Source organism: Danio rerio, chromosome 4 (genome assembly GCF_049306965.1).
Source record: "Danio rerio strain Tuebingen ecotype United States chromosome 4, GRCz12tu, whole genome shotgun sequence".
Classification (NCBI taxonomy): domain Eukaryota; kingdom Metazoa; phylum Chordata; class Actinopteri; order Cypriniformes; family Danionidae; genus Danio; species Danio rerio.
In genome coordinates this window covers 65327844-65349099 of record NC_133179.1, presented here as the reverse complement: position 1 = coordinate 65349099, position 21256 = coordinate 65327844, and the positions used below count along the sequence as shown (strand labels likewise).

Genomic DNA, 21256 nt, shown 5'->3' with positions numbered 1-21256 from the left:
TAACTGTAGAAGTAGAAAATGTAAAAGATGCAAGAAGGTTTGATATAATCAAAGCAGTCACGGAGCTGATTGGAGAAGGAAGAATTCTGGCGGTGAGACCCAAACAAACAAGGGAGTATGAAGTAACGATGGAGACTGAAGATGACACCGAAATTTTAATAGACAATGGATTGACAATTAAAGGAGTGAAATCTGAAGTACGGAGGTTACAAAACAGAGACTATGTTGTTTCGTTCAAGCATCTGCCTGTTTACCTAGCTGATGAAGAAATTTTAAGCAAGCTAGAGGGATGGGGAGTTTTCCCCATGTCTAAAACTAAAAGAAGACTGTATCCAGGCACAAGCATAGAAGATGGAACAAGGTTTGTAAAAAACAGATTTCCAGAAGAGACGGTCTCCCTACCATACAGTACCAAAATCGAGACGGCTGAAGGGGCACAGCACTTTAGAGTCATGCACACCAATCAGGTAAAAACCTGTCGACTACGCATGAGCTCAGACCATGTGATGAAGGAATGCCCAGAATTCAGGTGCTTCAATTGTGACGAAAGGGGACATTTCGCTAGGACCTGTACAGCTGTGTTGGGCCCGGATTGTAAATTGGCCCTAATACCTGCAGGGAGCTTGTCACGCTGAGTTGGCTTTGTCCGCTTGATTGACAAACGCGTACACCTTGTTTTATCCTTGCACGCCTAACTTCGCTGGGGAAAGCACTTGTGGGGTTTCTGTAGTGTAGTGGTCATCACGTTCGCCTAACATGCGAAAGGTCCTCGGTTCGAAACCGAGCAGAAACAGTGCTCTTCTTTTGGCGAGAAAATAATAGCATACACTGCCGCACCAGCAATGATCGTCAACAGGCACCCAATCAAAAAGGGTTATCTGCTAGTGGTACTTCTGAAGGTTTCCATAGTGTAGTGGTTATCATGTTCTTCTTACACGCGAAAGGTCCCAGTTCGAAACTGGGTGGAAACAACCTCTGGCTTTTACGACGATTGTCAAATCAGGCTTCTTTTGAGTACTGATGTTCACTGAAAACATTCTTTCTGCAGAGCGTTGTGAGGCTAGAAGTTTGAATTCAACTCAGTGTTTACCTCCCCTCGCGGTGTCGCAAACTTGCGTAGAATCTGATTTCTTTTAGCTATGTGTTGTGCATGAGCAGGTGGCCAGTGCGTTTGCTGGCCCTCCACGATGCAGATCGTACAAGACAGCTCTATAAAAAAAGACTATAAATACTTGAAGCACCACTGGCCTATTGGTTTCCGTAGTGTAGTGTTTATCATGTTTGCATTACACGCTAAAGGTCTCCTGTTCGAAACTGGGCCGAAGCATACAATTAGTGGACACTTTTGTTCCAAGCGACATTAAATAGTGGAGGTATTTAGCGATTCAACAAGACGAGGCAATGCATACGAAAAAGGGCTATATATTCCAAGAAATTTGTTTGTGCTCAGAGAATTTAGTGCTAATGTAACGGAGTTGAAAAGATAAGATGATATAATTCATCAGAGTGAATGACATGAAATTAGGCATTATACATAAGATGGTATTTGAGTGCCCCCTTGTGGTAAATAAATTGCAGGAGAATATTGTTCCTTTGCGCTTACCGTAGGTTCACAGAGATCGGTGTGACTGTGAAAGGTAAGCGCAGCTCGTCTCTCTCTCTCGCAAACTAATTTAAAAAAAAGATGATATAAACAATTTTATATAATTTCATCGAGCGAAACAGATGTGTATGTTGTTTAAATAATACACTAGTTCATGTTTTGATTTCCTAATGTTTATTTTTTTTACGATTTAGATGATTTGTGTGTTGCTAGCTGAAGCATTACATTGCTAATGCATTTTAAAGTTTCATACAAGAGCCCAACGAGAGAGTTTTTGTATTTTTCCCTTTTAGAGAGAGAGCTGAATGTTAATGCTGCACTTTCCTGCATTACATGTCTTTGTTTTATCTCAGGTATGTTGTTTATAAATTTTTATATGTTATGTTTTTGAGTTTAAGAAAATGTACATTCACAGAGATCGGTGTGACTGTGAAAGAGAGAGAGCTGAATGTTAATGCTGCACTTTCCTGCATTACATATCTTTGTTTTATCTCAGTTTTATCTCAGACGGAGAGAATAAATCTGATTGAGTGCAATGGTGGATGGCTTCCTTTATTGTGTCCAAGACCTGAGTTATTATGGACGGGTGTGTTGCTGATGGGACACCCGTTACACTGGTGCCGTGACTCTTTTGGATTCTCCGATCAGTTCAACACAGATCGACCGTGATTGCTGCGTGTGTCAAGTTCATCAGCGGATCAAGCCTTCGTTTCTTCAGACGTGAACAGTATTTACACATGCACACACTGTGATTGGGACGATACACTATTTTTCACAACATATTTTATTTTTCACACGTTTTTTTTTGAAAACACAACGCATGGACATATGAAAAATTTGTTTTTTTACTTTTAGACAATTTTTGACTACAGTTATATTCAAATATCTTTGCAAGTAGTGCCATATTTAACGCTGTTGCTGTAATTGTTTATTTGTGGTCAGTTTTTTCTGTCTAACTGCAATTTTGACGACGAGATGGCTGAAAAACACAACTATTATAACGATTTAGACTTAACATATAACATGGGTACTCCTCGGGGTAGAGGTGCATGGTTAATTGACAATTCAGAGGGTGGTGTTTTTAGTGATGGTATCAGCCAGATGGTTGGACAGTCACAGTTCCAAGCTGCCCATGGCAGGGGTTTAAATCGAACTGTGAATAGTACGCCAGTTGGGAGGGTTGCTTGTGAGGGTCCCTACACTTCAACACCTGGAGTGGATGGAGTAGCCATTGACCATCGTACAGACATGATAGGCCAATTGGGTTCACAAATTGGTGAGTCAATAGTAGCAAAACTGATGTCTGCAGGTTTGGGTAATGTAAATGCTGAGGGTCAGACCAGCTCATCCAGCTATACTCAGACACCAATACACACAGAACAGAGTACACATACATTGATGACACCACAATTAACAGTACACATGAAGTCAGAGCACGACACATTTAGGGGTGATGGCTCTGATAAGTATGGCATTGAGGAGTGGGTAGACCGGACAAAGTCTTTCCTGAGAAGACAAATGTGCCCGATTCAAGATCAAGCGGGGATATAATGAGTAGGCTGGCTGGAAAGGCAAAGGACATTGTTAAAATCAGTATACGCAGTGATGCTACACTTAATGTCACAGCAAAGCCTGAGTTGATTTATAGTATCCTCATGAAGTATTTTAGTGAAGCCCCCTCCTGCCTGCCACTTGCTGATTTTTATGCCACCCTCCCAGGGCCTAAAGAGAATCCTGTAGATTACTGGATCCGGCTGAACAAAGCAGCTGACCTGGCAAATGAGGGGCTGTTAAGGCAAGGAAAGCATTTGGACAACATCGAAGAGGAGGTAACGAGGATGTTCATTAAATTCTGCCCTGACCCCTGTTTATCAAACATGTTTAGATGCAAGCCCATTCAAGAATGGAATGCAAAAGAAATACAATGCAGAATTGATGATTACCAAAGAGAATTCAGGAGCAGAGGAAATACTAGTATAAATTTACGAAGCCACACGACTACAATGTTTAGCAGTGGACATGATATGTATGATCACTCCAAGACGGAGTCACCTGTTGTTCCAAAGCAAACATTCTGCTTGTCTACAGATACTCAAATTTGCCACCAGCCAGGACCTACACAAATTTCCTGCCAGTCACAGACTCAAACCTCTTCCTGCACGCCTCCTGCCCCAATGATGGCTCAATCCACCCAACCAGCTGAAAATCAGTTGTTGACTCGCATGGTTGAGATGATGGAGCAGCTCATGGATAAAGTGCAAGAACGTGATGTCTCCAACACCAGGCGTGACTCTAGACAGCGGCGCAACTTTGTCAGAACTGCTTGCCGGGTCTGTAATGACAGTAAACACACCACTGTGACTCATTGCATGATGGACAAACTGTGTTTTGCGTGCTTCTCCCCAGGGCACAATAAAAACAAGTGCCCAAAACAACCCCCTGTCCAGTCACCACAGGAGGGAAACTAATAGACCCGTATTTGGAGGGAGGCAGTGCGGGTCATCTCCAATATTACTCCCAAGTTGCTAATGATTTTGAGACTCAAATTGCTAATCTTTCAGCCGAAGTGAACTGTGAAAATTCAAAAATCATTTACCAGAATACAAATGTTGTTGGTGGACATGACAGTCTCTTTTACACGCCAGTGAAGATTGGAGAGGTGGTTACAATGAATGCAATGTTGGATAGCGGCTCAATGGCCTGCACTATAAATGAATCTGCTGAGAAGACTCTAAGATCAGCTGGTGCAGTAAATGAATGTGATGAGTTTGTTGTTGATGTTACCCTGGTAGGCTGTGGAGGGCTGCATGTGAAACCAAAATCGTCATTTAACCTTACCATGGAAGTTTATGGTATACAGATGATAGTTCCTACCTTAGTTGTTCCTGGACAACATGATGAGGTGATACTTGGAACTAATGTTATTAAACACATTCTCAAATACTTCAAATTGAGTGATGGATTTTGGCAAGCAGTATCTAGACCAACTTCCTCAGACCCAGAGTGTGAAAGCTTCTTGGCAATGCTGGCTGGATTGAACCGTTGGAGAGGAGAGGACATACCTGAGAAATTGGGAACAGTAAGATGCAACTCAGCTGTTTGTCTTGAACCAGGCTGTGAGTATTTGATATGGGGAAAATTGCCTAGAAATGTGGTTCTGTCTCCAGGGAGTGCAGTTATGACTGAGCCAACATCTTCTCACTCTGCTCCCAGAGGTGTCATGGTGGCTAGACTAGTCACGTCTCTGTGGGGAGATGGATGGGTCCCCTTAAAGCTCATCAACACGTCAGGCAGACCTGTGTTATTAAAGAGAAACGCCAAAGTTGCAGACCTCTATCCATGCATTGCACTTGAGGATTTTGATCATTCTGATACTGTCAGTCCTTCATTGGCAAACTGCACAACAAGATTATCCAATGAATCAGCGGATGTGTTACCTGTGAGTGAGCAACTCAAGTCAGTTAATCTGGACAGTCTAGACATTGACTCATGTGACATTTCAGATGAATGTAAGCAGCGGCTGGTTAATTTGATTCTGAGTTACAAAGATGTTTTTTCTCGTAGCCATCTTGATTGTGGGCAAGCAGAAGGCTTTGTCCACAGGATACATCTCACAGACACCAGACCATTCAGGCTGCCATTCAGACGAGTAGCACCCAGTCAGTATCAAAAACTCCGACAAGTATTGACTGAAATGGAGGAAAAGGAAATAATTAGGCGATCTACCAATGAGTATGCTTCTCCTCTCGTTTTGGTCTGGAAAAAAAATGGGGACCTGCGGATATGTACAGATTTCCGCTGGTTAAACAGACGGACATTGAAGGATGCACATCCTCTTCCGCATCAGGCGGATTGTTTGGCAGCTCTGGGCGGAAATGTTTTATTCAGCACAATGGATTTAACGTCCGGATTTTATAACATGTCATTGCACGAAGAAGACCGCAAGTTTACCGCTTTTACGACAACCATGGGCCTTTTTGAGTATAATCGCTTACCTCAAGGCCTCTGCAACAGTCCTGGGAGCTTCATGCGTATGATGACCAGTATATTTGGGGATGAAAACTTCCTCAGTCTCTTGTGTTACCTGGATGACTTGATTGTTTTTGGCCCAGATGAAAGGACTGCTCTGGATCGCTTGGAAATGGTGTTTGGCAGGCTCCGCAAGTACAATCTTAAACTAGCTCCAAAAAAATGTCACCTTATGAGAAGATCGGTGAAGTTCCTTGGACACATAATTGATCAGACTGGTGTTTCCACAGACCCAAGCAAAGTTGAGAGCATCTCTAAAATGAGCAGTTTGGACTTGATGGAGCAAGATGGAGTAACTCCTTCTCAGAAGAAAATAAGATCATTTCTGGGGATGGTGAATTACTACCAACACTTCATTCCAAGTTATTCAGCAGTTGCAAAGCCTCTTTATAGTCTTTTGAAAGGACAGAAGGCAAAAGCAAGAATTCCAGGGAAACGGGGTAATGTTAGTTCAAATAAAAAACTGAAACCCAGTGACTGGACAGAAGCTCAGGTCCAGGCTGTTGAGAAGTTGAAAACATTGTTGGTCGAAAGCGTCGTCCTTGCCCATCCGGATTTTAATCGCCCTTTCGTGCTTGCAACGGATGCATCCTTAGACGGGATTGGAGCTGTGCTCTCACAGGTTCCAGAGGGGGAGATCAAGGCCAGGCCAGTGGCTTTTGCCAGTAAGTCCCTTTCTCGCTCACAGCAAAACTATCCAGCACATCGTTTGGAGTTTTTGGCCTTGAAGTGGTCTATATGCGATAAATTCAGTCATTGGCTGAAGGGCCATGAATTCACTGTCTTCACTGACAACAATCCTTTAGCCCATATCCTTACAAAACCCAAACTTGATTGCTGTGAACAGCGCTGGGTGGCTAAACTGGCAAGCTTCAACTTTAACATCAAGTATGTGCCTGGTCCCCAAAAAATTGTCGCGGATGCCCTAAGCCGGGTTCCATTTGTCAAAGCTGAGATTGTACAGAGACTGCTCAAGGAGCCTTATGGTGCCCTTCTAGCTGAGTCTAGAGGAATGTCAACAGGTTCAGTGCAGGATGCCTTTAGGATTTCAAGTGATTCAGGAGAAAGGCAAAGTGTCCTTAACGCAAAACAAATGTATAGTCACAATATTCAAAAAATGGATGAACTGATGATGATTCCTAGGGATGAGGTCTCTGCCATAATAGATTCACATTTAGAGTGGAACATTGGTGCCAAGGCTCGAGCCATGACTTCCATCGATCACCTACCTCAAGTGATGTCAGTGGGACAGGATACACTGCCAGCATATACTGAACAAGAGCTGCGTGAAAAACAACTCAGTGATAAGCACTTGTCTAGAGTCTTCTATTATGTTGAGCGCCTCCGTAGACCTTCTAGAAGAGAAAGAATGAAGGAGTCAGTGGCTGTTGTTCGATATCTGAAGCACTGGGAGAAACTGGTTGTCAGGAATGGTGTGTTATACAGAGTGTCTCGTGATCAACTGTCCAAAACAAAACGCTATCAGTATGTTGTCCCTGAGTCCCTGATAGAAGTGATTCTGAAAGGAATCCATGATGATTGTGGCCATCAAGGACAGACTTGGACAATTAGCCTGGCCAGGCAGCGATTCTTTTGGCTGAACATGGAAGGAACTCTAAGAGAATATGTACACAAATGTTACCGCTGCACTGTGAGCAAAACTACAGATCCTTCTGGAAGAGCCCCCTTGGAGAACATTTCAACAAGTAGACCATTAGAACTTGTATGCATAGACTTCTGGTCAGCGGAAGATTCCAGTAACAGGTCTGTTGACGTTTTAGTAGCAACCGATCATTTTACAAGACTGGCACAAGCCTTTGTGTGTAGAGACCAGTCCGCCAAACAAGTTGCCAGGGTTTTATGGGACAGGTACTTTTGCGTTTATGGTCTTCCAGAGCGGATCCATAGTGACCAAGGGGCATGTTTCGAAAGCAAGTTAATCCGTGAGCTTTTAAGGGTTTCTGGGGTTAGTAAGTCACATACCACACCGTATCACCCGATGGGTAATGGAAGTGTAGAACGCTTTAACAGAACCCTTGGAAATATGATCAGAGTCTTGTCACCAGATGTAAAAAGAGATTGGCCTAGACGGTTGCAGACTCTCTCATTCCTGTATAACTGCACCATAAACGATACCACAGGATATGCTCCCTTTTATCTGATGTTCGGACGGGTGCCTCGTTTACCTATTGACATTCTTTTTCGTTCCGTTTTGGATGACCCTACTGTAACAAGTTGTGACAAATTTGTTTCCACTCTGTTAAAAGACCTGAAAGAGGCATCCTTAATCGCACATGAACATGTTACGAAAGAGCAACGAAGACTTGCAGAGATATACAACCGAAAGGTGAAGGGGTTGATCATTGAGATAGGTGACCAAGTACTCCTGGCAAACAAAACTGAAAGGGGCAAAAAGAAAATCGCTGACAGGTGGGAGTCAACAGTTTATACTGTTGTGGATTGTAGACCAGACACGCATACTTACCGAATCCATAATCCATCTACAGGGCAGGAAAAAGTGGTCCATCGGAACCTGCTGTTGGTAGTAAATTTCTTACCTGTGAATGTAGAAATCCCTCAGTCGGATCAGATGTCTGTTGTATCTGATTCTTGTCAAAACTCACCTTCTGTCCTCTGCTCAAGTGCCATTGGCAATGATCCTGTAGAAAGGGATGTGGAAGTGTCTGATGATGAAGAGGATGGCTGTAATGGAGTTGACTTGGAAGGATCAGTGATGATGGGAGGCAGGGTTCCATCCATACAGGATGATGTCATCAATGACTGTGACCATGTGGATTCTATATCTGTTCAGGAATCTAGTGCCAGAGACAGAACCATTAGCTGGGTTTCAGACCTGCCTGAGGAATGTGTTCAATCTAATTCCGATCAAGCACTGAGTGAAGTTCTGACAGTTCCTGGTACTACAGTAACTCCTGCTACATCAGGAAGTCTTGTTTCTGATTTGTCCAATGAAGTGACAATATCCGTCTCTGGATATGAAGCACCTGGCAGTTCAAATGTGCAGAATTCAGACGCAGGGACAGTCTGGTCTACCCATTCCAGCTCACATACTCCTACAAACACGCACATAATTGACAGTTTGAATGTACCACCAAGTTCTACACTTGTCACACAGGTGAGATCACGCTTTGGTCGTGTTATTAAGCCAGTTGATCGTTTGATTCAAACAATGTCAGGTCAGACTGTCATTCAAGATGCAAAGCAAAATGTAGAAGCTGCTTGTAGGTCTCTGTTACGTGCTCTTGCAAATTAGCAGTCTACATATAGGTTTAAGAGAGGGTTTATTTTCCCTTAATTTTTTCAGTTTATATGGACGAGTTATAGGTCTATGGTTCATGTTCAAATCAAATACCTGAGGTAGTAGATGTGTATTGGTTGACTTCTATGAGGGGCAGTTTTATTTGTCTTACTGTATGTTTATTACAATGTTTTATTTTCCCTTTATTTGCATTTGTATTCTGACAATGCATGAGGTTAGGAGGATTTGGTGGAATGTATGTAGATGTTTCACTGTCGATTGTTGATATGAAGGCTTAGCGCTACTCTCTTATCACTTTGTCCTTATGGGATAATTGAATTTTGACTGTCCTTTTATGGGAAATTCTCCATTGATATGAGATGTTGATAATCTGTTATTGTTTTCTTAATTTTGGATATGCCTAAATTTCATGTAATTCAGTGGGGGTGAATGTAACGGAGTTGAAAAGATAAGATGATATAATTCATCAGAGTGAATGACATGAAATTAGGCATTATACATAAGATGGTATTTGAGTGCCCCCTTGTGGTAAATAAATTGCAGGAGAATATTGTTCCTTTGCGCTTACCGTAGGTTCACAGAGATCGGTGTTACTGTGAAAGGTAAGCGCAGCTCGTCTCTCTCTCTCGCAAACTAATTTAAAAAAAAAGATGATATAAACAATTTTATATAATTTCATCGAGCGAAACAGATGTGTATGTTGTTTAAATAATACACTAGTTCATGTTTTGATTTCCTAATGTTTATTTTTTTTACGATTTAGATGATTTGTGTGTTGCTAGCTGAAGCATTACATTGCTAATGCATTTTAAAGTTTCATACAAGAGCCCAACGAGAGAGATTTTGTATTTTTCCCTTTTAGAGAGAGAGCTGAATGTTAATGCTGCACTTTCCTGCATTACATGTCTTTGTTTTATCTCAGGTATGTTGTTTATAAATTTTTATATGTTATGTTTTTGAGTTTAAGAAAATGTACATTCACAGAGATCGGTGTGACTGTGAAAGAGAGAGAGCTGAATGTTAATGCTGCACTTTCCTGCATTACATATCTTTGTTTTATCTCAGTTTTATCTCAGACGGAGAGAATAAATCTGATTGAGTGCAATGGTGGATGGCTTCCTTTATTGTGTCCAAGACCTGAGTTATTATGGACGGGTGTGTTGCTGATGGGACACCCGTTACACTGGAGTAGGAGTGTCGTTTTCTTTAGAGAGAGGGATATTCACCGGGGTTCGGGTGTACTCTGAAGAGATGGGTGTTAGCTTGATGGCTTTGTCTGCTTGATTGACAAACGCGTACACCTTGTTTTATCCTTGCACGCCTAACTTCGCTGGTGAGAGCACTTGTGGGGTTTCCATAGTGTAGTGGTTATCACGTTCGCCTTACACGCGAAAGGTCCCCAGTTCGAAACTGGGTGGAAACAACCTCTGGCTTTTACGACAATTGTCAAATCAGGCTTCTGTTGAGTACTGATGTTCACTGAAAACATTCTTTCTGCAGAGCCTTGTGAGGCTAGAAGTTTGAATTCAACTCAGTGTTTACCTCCCCTCGCGGTGTCGCAAACTTGCGTAGAATCTGATTTCTTTTAGCTTTGTGTTGTGCATGAGCAGGTGGCCAGTGCGTTTGCTGGCCCTCCACGATGCGGACCGTACAAGACAGCTCTATAAAAAAAGACTACAAATACTTGAAGCACCACTGGCCTGGATGCAGGATACAAGGTCGTGGATCTGTCAAATGCCATGACTTGACGTTGTACGAGGATTTGAGGAAAAAATGCCCTGCAAACCTTAAAAATCAACGCCATCCCAGGACAATTCTTTTGATCCCCTTTCGGTGCACTTGCATTAAAGCCCGCGTGATGCGGCGTTTTGTCAGTGTTACTGTATCATTCGGACATGGTGGCAGGGAGTTAAAGACTTCAGCCTGAGCGCATCGCCGCAGGCTCAGTTTGTCAGAAGTGGGATTCGAACCCACGCCTCCAGGGGAGACTGCGACCTGAACGCCAGCTGCCGAAGGATAGTCCGACAATATTTCACAAATGTTGAAGATGAGAGCCAATCGGAGCGATACGCTCCAACATTGTAGCCAATCACGTTGCAGCGCTTCAACATTTGCATCCAATCGTGGACCGGAATTCTCAACATTTTCAACATTTGACCAATCAGAGTCGAGACAATGTTGAAGCCGGGGGGTAGGAACTGTTCCAAGAATCACCGCTAGGTGTGCAGTCAAACAGGTTAGTCAGATGTCAATCAATTTTCCGAACTGAGCCGAAGGTACACGAAGGAATGACGCGGTCCTCTGGAGGCGGGTCAGAGGTCAAAAAAGTTCATTGACCATCAGTGATATTCAACGAACAGCATCGATCGACAGAGCACAGCATCGTTTTGCTTACAGTAAAGGATTTTTTCCGATAGTGATTTCTTAAAAAAGGTAGGAAAAACTACACAATTGCACGAATGAATGTTTTAGTATGTTGTATTTCAAATTTGGATACTTTAATTCAAAACCGTTTAATTTATAGGAGAAAAATGTCTGAAAAATCTCATAAAGCCATGTCAGACGCTGACTGGATTTCACATCTGAAAAAGTTTGCCAGCACAGGAGTTTGGCCATCAAATGAGGGCAACAGGCCAGCTCCTCAACAAAAAAAGTGGCATGAGATTTATCAAAGGGTGTGTATTTCATTTACATGATATAACGTTTGCTGAAATTTGCTTAACAGAGTAACGTTAACTTGTTAGGCTTCAGTACATTCAGTACAGTATCTGTGTAAAACATGTCATACTTGTTTTTAAATATTAAAGTGTTTTAAATTGCATGTATTTTGAGATTTACTTTGAATGATTTAGTAAGTTTGACCATTTATGAGAGAGATCTGAAAAGGTGGGGGAAGGGATTATGAGTACAGTATACAGCATGTGGTTTTAAGGCCTGAAATGTTTCTGTCCAGTTCCTTTTATTCTTCTTTTCGTTTTTGGAGATACAAACTGTACGATTACATATTAGACAAATATTAAACACATTCTAGAAACAGTGGTAAATTAATTTACGGAGCTATTGTGTGCTTTATTAAGGGAGTCATTGAGTTAAAATTCTTGTTTAGTTATAAAAGTTTTTTGTATTGTGTAAAATTATTTATTATATTTTTCATGATTTTTTCAGATTGAGAAATGCCCATTGCAATCTCGTGGGCAGAGGACTTTGCTTGGAGGTGTGCTAAAATGCACATGTGGTTTTCACATTTTTGGATCAATACGTGTTTATTTTTATTTACTAGAATGTCTTTCCTTTTTTATGATTATATGTATTTTTGTAATTATTTTCAGCATAGTACTGCTTCTGCTGCTCCAGCACAAACGGTGCAACAACCTGCCCCTACTGTACCTGCTCAGGAGGTGATGGAGACAAGACAACTTGAGGCCCAGCCCCAGCCCCCGTCTACTCCATCAGTGGCATCAAAGATTTCACCGCAATTGTCAATGGTACATTTTTTTTTAAAAATCTAAAGAAATGACAATTTCAGTGTTTCAAGAGTTCAAGGTGTTCAAAGTTCAGTTCAAAGTTCAAACATAGAAGAGAAAAGAACAAAAAGCAATACAAAAGTTGAGGTGTTGCTAGAGACCTGCTTCTTTTCACACCTCTTGCACAGTGGGGGGTAGCAGACACTTGCTGATTGGTCGGTTTGAGTTTCTGTGATTGGATTAAATTACATGGTCAGGTCATGGTCAGGGTCACAGTTTTTAAAGCTACATTTTACCCTCTTGTCTTCAGATAATGATACATAATAAACACTAATAGTAAATACTTTGTTTCGATTTTAAGTGTAAGCTAAAATTTGTACTTTTTCTAAACAACGAGTCTGAGGTATTATCTTGAAAAAGTACTTATTTAAAAAAAAAAAAAAAAATATATATATATATATATATATATATATATAWTTTTTTTTTTTTTTTTTTTTTTGCTACCACAGGTATGCTAATATTTTTTCTACTGAGAGAAAGTCTTATTTGTTTTATTTCGAATACATTTTTCAAGGTCAATATTATGAGCCTCTTTAAGCTTTTTTTTTTTTGGCATAGTCTACAAGACAAACCATCGTTATACAATAACTTGCCTAATTACCCTAACCTGCCTAGTTAACCTAATTTACCTAGTTAAACCTTTAAATGTCACTTTAAGTGGTATAGAAGTGAATATCTAGTCAAATATTATTTACTGTCATCAGGGCAAAGATAAAATAAAACAGTTCTTAGAAATGAGTTATTAAAACTTTGATATTTAAAAAATGTGCTGAACAAATCTTCTCTCCATTAAACAGAAATTGGTGGAAAAAAATAAAAAAGCGGGCTAATAAATCAGACTTCAACTGTATATAACACATAGTGTGATGTTGTAATATACAATGTATGTTTTTGTTGAAATGCATAATGTAATAATAGTACAATAATACTGTATATAACATAATGCAATACTTTATTCCTTTGGTAGTAAAAAAAAATATTTGTTTGCATATTGCTCCTTGATCCAGAAAACTATAATTTTAATCAAAGCCTAATGTGTCACATTTATTTTCAATGAACCAGTTATCTAATTAAATCTATTCTAACTTATATCTTATTTCTACCTGTAACAGTAGCAGAGGGTGGTAGTAAAAAACAGCTGGAACTCGAAACACTGTAGAGAAATCAAACTGATTGTACAACAGACATATAGAAAGATAGTTTCTAATTGCTTAAAATGTAATGTGATATACACTAATGTTCAAAAAATGATTATTGTTAAAATATAAAAGCTTAATATTAATCATATATTGCAAGAATTCTATTGTTTGATTTGCTCATAAATTAAGTAGATTTTATTTGATTTGAATTGTTTGAATAAATTATTCTTTATTTATTTACTTTGCCTATATTATTATTTCACATTATTCCAGTTTTTACTAAATATTAGATCAAATAAATGTAGCCTTGATAAACATAATTAAAACATTAAAAAATACATTGAGTAGATCGCAAACCTTTGAACATTAGTGTACATTTTGCCATTGTGAACAGTGTTTTTAATGAAATGCTTTTTGTCTTGCCCTTTTTGAGTTCACCAAACCAAGATTTTCCAGATCCCACATTGCTGCAGCAAAGCCAAATCTTAGTGTGGCTAGAAGACCATCACAGGCTGATGTCCAGCCCAGTTTAGCAGTGTGTAGTGCTTCTACACCAAGCACGGCTGTAAGTATTGTCATAATCCACATAGCTTTCTGAGAGAATTTGGTATAAGCATTTTTTTAATGTAAATTCGTATTTTTATTAAGTACCGTCACATTAAATCTCAATAAAACATCTCTGTAGTATTCTTTTAGTGCATAAAAACATATATATTAAAAATAAGCACCATTCTTTAAACTTTTTGTTCTGCATAGAAGCGCTGTGACAAAATTTTACAGTTTAGCAGCAATCATTCATTTCCAATGTATTTTATACATTAATGTTCAAATAAAGTAATGGTTGCAAAAAATTCTGATTAGTTAATGTTACTTATAGATACATATTTACAAAATGCACTTTGTTATACTGCTTGTTTGTACAGACACAGGACCTTCAAGTTTCTGCCCCCGTCCTCACATCCACTACGGCAGTGACCAGTTCCACAGAGCCGTCCGGCATTGTCTCAGTAAGTAATTTCATATTTTCTGTCCAAAAAAAGGTAATTTGGTTTGCATATTTGCTGCCCCAGCTGAATTCACACAAAGTGGTTTTAAGACCAGCCAGTTAAATTGACTTGATGTTAATTAACTAAGCTTGATATATGTATAAATGTTAACAAAATAAAGAGAGGAAAAAATAAAGCAAAGAATCACAAAAATTACGCCTTCTGTTGTTGATATTTTATGTTCACAGTAGTAAAAGAAAAGAAAATGGATGGAAAAGAAGTAGAAAGGAAAAAAAGAAATAACTGTATTGGAAAATACTTTTGCCTCTTTAAAGAAAATGTTTATTAGTGAAATTCTATTAATGATTTTTGGAATTGAAAAACATAATAAGGTAATTAAAAACAATCACTTAAAATCAAAGGTATTTAGATTATAATCATGATAACATCATGTGAGGGTACTCACTCAAATATGTAAGGTGCATTTACATTACCAGACTAAAGGTTTTATCTATTTTCCTTCACAGACTGCACCTTCTGGGTCATTGTTGCAAGCTCCATCAGCTGTTCCACTTCCTCGCCTTTGGGCTGAAACCTTGCCACCAGAGGACCACAAGTGGAGTGCCAGCAGGCTTTTTAAAATAGGGTCCAAAGGAAAGCCAGAGCTTCGAGACAACCTCCAGCTCTGGTATTACCCTCCACAGCCTGCACTTACATACAATCAGGCTCCAGCTCCAGACAGATTTTTCTGTCATTCACTTTTGCTGTGGATGCCATACAAGCTGTGGAGGGTCAAAGTCCTTTGCCCTAATCCTGCATGTGGACAGCATCAGCTGACAGGTGGAGGTCTGCACAAAAGGGCACGGCAGGTTCTGGACATCGACAGGATGTACAACATGGTTACAGAAACCCTCATCTGTACCAAGTGCAAAGCCTCGCATGTGTCCTGGAGTCAGACTGTCTTGCAGCAGCTGGATCTTGGCCATCGCTCAGAGTTTCAGGTCATTCTCACACAGAAGTGAGTAATTGAACACCTTTATTCCTCGTGCAGTTGTTAACCTATCATCACAGATATATGAAAATACTTTACAAATATTTATATATATATATATATATATATATATATATATATATATATATATATATATATATATATATATATATGTTTATATTAATATTCTTCTGTTCCTAAGGTACGCCTGTGATATAAGAGTCATTCGCCTACTGCGTGAGCGTGGACTAGGCAACAGCCCCACAAGGGTCATCAAACAACTGAAGGAAAACCACAGTGAAGAGTGGCTCCAGCGTCTAGCCCGCTACACCACTCAGTGTGTGGATTTCCTCAGTGGACCTGGGGTGTTGCCGATCACCTTCCAGGAGCCCCCAGCACCTACAGTTGTGCCAAGCTGCAAGTGGCTCCTCACTGTCTACAGCCAGGACATCTTGACAAGGTTGAATGAAATCCATGCCAGGATAACATCGACCCATGGGTCCATCTTGAAGATGAATTCAACTAAAAAGGTTAGTGGATATTCATCAATTTATAATTTCTTTGTTATATTCCAGCATTGGTAAAAACCCTTTGTGTAGTCTGCTTGATCTGACGATACACCATGGTTCTTCTCTTGTCTAATCTAGATCACAAAAAAGCTGGCCGGGACAGCAAAAGGAACAGGACTCTGGCTCACCTCTGTTGGCAATGAGTTTGGTCAGGTGCTGATAAGTGTGCTCACTGCCCAGGAAGGAGCAGGACTGGACAGGATGGTGGATGGGCTGGTCAGAAGATACCAGGAGGCTGGTATGGATCCACCTGCTGTTTTGTATGTGGACTGTGGGTGCTGCACTGATGTGGGTGAGACCAAACTCAAAGCCAGGTTTAGAGGATGGCCGGAGTTGACTGTGAAATTGGACATCTGGCACTTTATGCGCAGGATTGCTGTGGGATGTACAACTGATGCTCATCAACTGTATCCCATCTTCATGTCACGGATCTCTGCGTGCATTTTTGAATGGGATGCGGCTGATGTTTCTTTGCTACGCCAAGCAAAGCGAGCACTGTTGATGTCCCAAGGTTAGCCTGCGTTGACAGATGCTGATGTCAACAAGCATCTCACCAGGGAGGAGCTGGCTCTCCATTGCCGGAGGAGGACTCGTGGGGAGGAGACTACCATCCTTCTACTTGAACAGCTTCTTACTGAGCTCATGAGCAACAAGGGCAATGACTCGCTGGGCGTTCCTCTTTTAGACAAGGAAAGGATGGGGCACATCTGGAGTGTCCAAAAAAAGCATATAAAATGCATTCAGGACCCCCCTGGTGTCGTGCTCTATACTGAAACGAGGAGCATAACCAAGGGAAGTGTTCTGCTACGGACCTACAGATGTGCCAGGGGCTCCACGTCTCTCGAGTCCTTTCATTTACACCTCAATCGTTTCATCCCAGGTATGATTCTGCACAAACATTGTGTAAAAACGCATTAAATGTCTTTGTGTGTTTGTTTTTTAATTAAGTCCTAAACATTGTTTTTAATATTTACAGGGTACAGCGCAAATAGTCTGAACTATCAGATTTATTTGCTGGAGGGACTAAACAGGTGGAACCAGGACCGGGAGGCTGCTTCATTGGCATCTGAACCATCAGCTTTACGCAGCTGCTCAGGAGAACTTGTTCACTGTGTAAACTGCAACTTTGAAAAGCTGTTTGGGAGAGAAGTGGTGCCCAACTTTTGTCCGCCTGCACGTTACACTGGTAAGAGATTTTGCTATTGTTAATAAACCTGCAATTTCTGTGTTCTCTCCATCTACTGTATCCAGTTTGATACAGTAGGTCAATGTTCATGAGCTTTGTGCTGTGAAATCTTTGCTTGTCTTTAAATATTTGTAAGAACAAATGTATTGTTTCATGACTATTTACTGAAGTAAAGCAAGATACAAAGTTATCATTATATTATTATTACATGTCATTATCAAACATAATGCTACAAGCTTTGAGGGAAATTTATTTGTACATTTCTCTGTCTTCGTTGTATTTCCATTGCATTTCATTAGATGTTTTGTCCAGAATATTTATTATGTTTTGGATCTTTGATTAAAATGTATGTTTTTGTTTCTTCCTTGACGTTGAGCTTTTAAAACTACTTGCTACTTCAACACCCAATCAAACATGGCTCTTAAAATTTGTTTATTTATGTTTCATTTATTTTTTTCAGGTGAGCTCATTGGAGTGCAGTATCTGTTCCAGCAGACTGGTCAGGCACTGCAGAACATGAACCCAGACTGTGAGCAGACTGCTGAGCTCATTGAGGATCTCAATGTGGATGAGCGAGAAGAAGATGAGGGCTTCTGTGACATCAGTGAGGATCACACTATTGTTGATTCGGAGGCTGCTCTGTCACCATCCTCCTCCACATTGAGATCGGGTTCCTCCACTGCAGTCACCAGCAGTGTCGCTTCTTTGCCAGTCTCCACATGCCCTGCACTGGTCCCTGACCCACCTGCGCAGCCTGAAGAACCAATTTCACCTGTGCCCTTAGAGCCAGAAGAGGCTACGGAAGATGATGACGAAGACAATGATGATGACGACGATGATGATGGTGATGAAGAGACTGTAAGTCCCACTAATTTCTGTCTTTACAGTGATCTAGAATAATTTTAAAATAAAGTGTAAAGTCAAACACGCATCAGGTTTATTTCCGTAGTGCAGCTTCAACATGATAACAGAAACAATTATGGAATTATGCATTGAAAAATTTAATATGCTATTTTATTTTGTTGTGCTTTCATTAGGCTGTTGACTACCAAAATATTCCGGGCTTCCAGCATGTGGACAGGCTGGTTGAATATCTGGTTGAGCTTCGGACCCACAAAAGCCTCAGCCTCACCAACCAGGAGGCCAACGAGATCATTGGTCTTTGGCAAAGCCTGCATGACCAAGACAAGAAGCGGGTGGTGTATGCAGCTCGACACCAGAAGCGACTGCTGAGTGGGCGATTTAAAACACCCAAGAAGCCCACTCACACCCCTGGCGTGGAGAGCACTACCAGATGTGTGCTGGGTGCAAGCAGTGCTCCTGCTCAGTGGCCTGACTGTTGCCGTTTTGTGGAGACCATCTTTATTAGGCTTTGTACCATCCACCCTAGTCCCAAGCGAAAAGGCAAGGGAACCCTTTCAAGATGGTCTCTGATCCTGCAAGACTACCGCAGGATTAGGCAACTCGTACTGGGCAACAGCTTGGTAATGGGAGGTACATCCATGCAGCTGGTTGAGGTAAACCAGAATACCCTGATTCAGTGGTTTAATAACAGACAGAAGAAACAGGAGCTGTCTGTGCTGGTTCAGGGTATTCAGTTGCCTCAACCCCTCCCAGAAGCCCAGGAGCCTCTCCCAGTTGCCAAAAGTCTTCGGACAGAGCCAGACCAACCAGGAGAGCAGCACCAGTATGTGTTGCCAGAGAGCACAGCAGGTCAGGCAAGGCAGAGGCAGACATCTGTTGGACGACCCCCACTCAGACCCAAGGCACCAGTACAGACCCAGGTCATATTTACACCACCAGCACCTGGAGCATCGCTGCAGATGGTACCCAACATATACATCCCAGCTACACCAGGGTACCAGGGTATGCCGATGTTTCAGGGTGTACCAATGTTCCAGGCTGTGCCAATGGTCCAGGGAATCCCTATGGCCCAGGGTATCCCGATGATGCAAGGAGTGCAGATGGCCCAGGGTATCCCAATGGTGCAGGGAATGCCACTCAGACAGCCACCACTTCAGCCAACAATGTCCAGTACCAGCTCACAGCCTGCTGCATCACCGTCCACATCTGGAGCCATTCCCAAAAGACCGTACCGTAGAACTGTTCAAGCGAACACTTGTAAAAAGTGTGGGCAGTTCAAAACAAATGCCACAGGCCATAGCCAACTCAGGGGCAGGGTGTACTGCCCACAGACTGAAACTTTAACTAAAGAAGAGTGGCTAGAGGAAATGAAAAGGACCAACCCAAAATAATGTGTTTGTTTGTTTGTGTATGTATATAGTGTAATAGTTCTTCAGTTTATTCAATTTCACTTGCTGTTAGTTTATATTTTTATTTAACATTTTCTTTAAATAGTGTATTTATTTTGTTGACATTTTATTTAACTTTTATATTATTTATGTGTGTGTGTGTGTGTGTGTATAGTGTTTACAGTTTATAACCATAATAATTCAATTTATTCTATTTCACTTGTTTTTTTTGCACATTTTACTTTTTAATAATTTATTTTGTTAACATTTTATTTAACTTATTTATTATTTATATATGTGTGTGTATTTATATAGTTTATAACCATAATAGTTCTACAGTTTATTCTATTTCACTTGTTGTTGGTTTCTATTTTATTGCGCATTTTATTTAAATAGTGTATTTATTTTGTTAACATTTTATTTAATTTATTATTTATATGTGTGTGTGTGTGTGTGTGTGTGTGTGTGTGTGTGTGTGTGTGTGTGTGTACAGAGTGTATAAAGTTTACAACCATAATAGATCTTCAATTTATACTATTTCACTTGTTGGTTTCTATTTTATTTCACATTTTATAAAAATAATTTATTTTGTTAACATTTTATTTAACTGTTTATTATTTATGTGTATGTCTATAGTTTATACACTTTATAACCATAATAGTTCTTCAATTACCTTGTTTGATTCTGTTTTATTGCACTTTTTATTTAAAGTTTATTTATTTTGTTGACATTTTATTTAACTTATTTATTATTTATATGTGTGTGTATGTATAAAGTGTATACAGGTTACAACCATAATAGTTAAATTTATTCTATTTCACTTATTGTTGGTTTCTAAATTTATTTAACATTTTATTTAATTTGTTAATTTTGTATTTATTCTGTTAATATTTAACATTTAATTTTTAAGAATTTTTATTCCATGTTCATTACTGTTTTGTTGACCATTGTTAAATAAATATTGCAATAATAAATGTCCTTGACTTTTAAATCCACTTTGTGTCGGTTTCTGTTTGTATTTAACGTTTTATTAACATTGTTTATTTATATTGTTAATACTGTATTATTAATAACTAATTTATTATTTTTACATTTTCTACTCTATATTCATTACTGTTCTGTTGACAATTGTTAGATAAATAATGCATATATAAATAACTGACTACTTGACTTTTAATTCCATATACACTATGCACACTATATACACTATATATATATGTATATGTGTGTGTGTGTGTGTGTGTGTGTGTGTGTACACTATATACTCTATGACATTTCTATAGATCATTTGTACATCAAAATACAGAACAATAATAACCATAAGGATAACAATGCTACAACAACTACTAAATAGTGACACATTCAAGTTAGTATGCTTTATTTTTCATGAAAGAATGTCAAAAAACACAAGAATAAAGCGCTTAGGCATATTTTATTTACCTTGGAGCATTACACATTTAAACAGTTAGTTTATTGAGTAATAATTAACCAATAACAATAAAGCGTCTTTAGCTGGATTCGAACCCCGGTCTTGGTGAGCACCTGCAATAGAAATCAATGTAACTCAAATTGCGTTGTTTTAACACAGAACAGTATCACTATGCGTGACGTAAAGCAGGTGCAGGGAAGGTGTGTCCGGGAAGCTTAGAATTCGCCCTTTCCTTTCTTTGTTTTTTCCCCCTCTTCTTCCCTTTCTT

At 39.9% G+C, this 21256-nt stretch overlaps 3 protein-coding genes and 2 non-coding genes across 7 annotated transcripts in view; all 5 read left to right on the top strand.

The window, feature by feature from the left end:
• znf1069 (zinc finger protein 1069) overlaps positions 1-21256 on the top strand; it is a 616019-nt gene that overhangs the window by 17996 nt on the left and 576767 nt on the right. The gene's annotated exons all lie outside the window — the stretch shown is intronic.
• LOC110439389 (NACHT, LRR and PYD domains-containing protein 3) overlaps positions 1-21256 on the top strand; it is a 440964-nt gene that overhangs the window by 186817 nt on the left and 232891 nt on the right. The window lies entirely within an intron of this gene.
• Positions 721-793, top strand: trnav-aac (transfer RNA valine (anticodon AAC)). The gene has a single exon. It is a non-coding gene; the product is annotated as a tRNA-Val (tRNA).
• On the top strand, positions 10263-10335 carry trnav-uac (transfer RNA valine (anticodon UAC)). The gene has a single exon. It is a non-coding gene; the product is annotated as a tRNA-Val (tRNA).
• On the top strand, positions 11201-20553 carry LOC101882433 (uncharacterized). Its single transcript, XM_073946771.1, has 10 exons — positions 11201-11223; positions 12078-12126; positions 12242-12397; positions 14499-14582; positions 15089-15579; positions 15773-16082; positions 16200-16413; positions 17098-17307; positions 17768-18165; positions 18345-20553. The coding sequence occupies exons 1-10, from the start codon at positions 11201-11203 to the stop codon at positions 19560-19562; spliced, it is 3153 nt and encodes a 1050-aa protein (XP_073802872.1). The 3' UTR covers positions 19563-20553.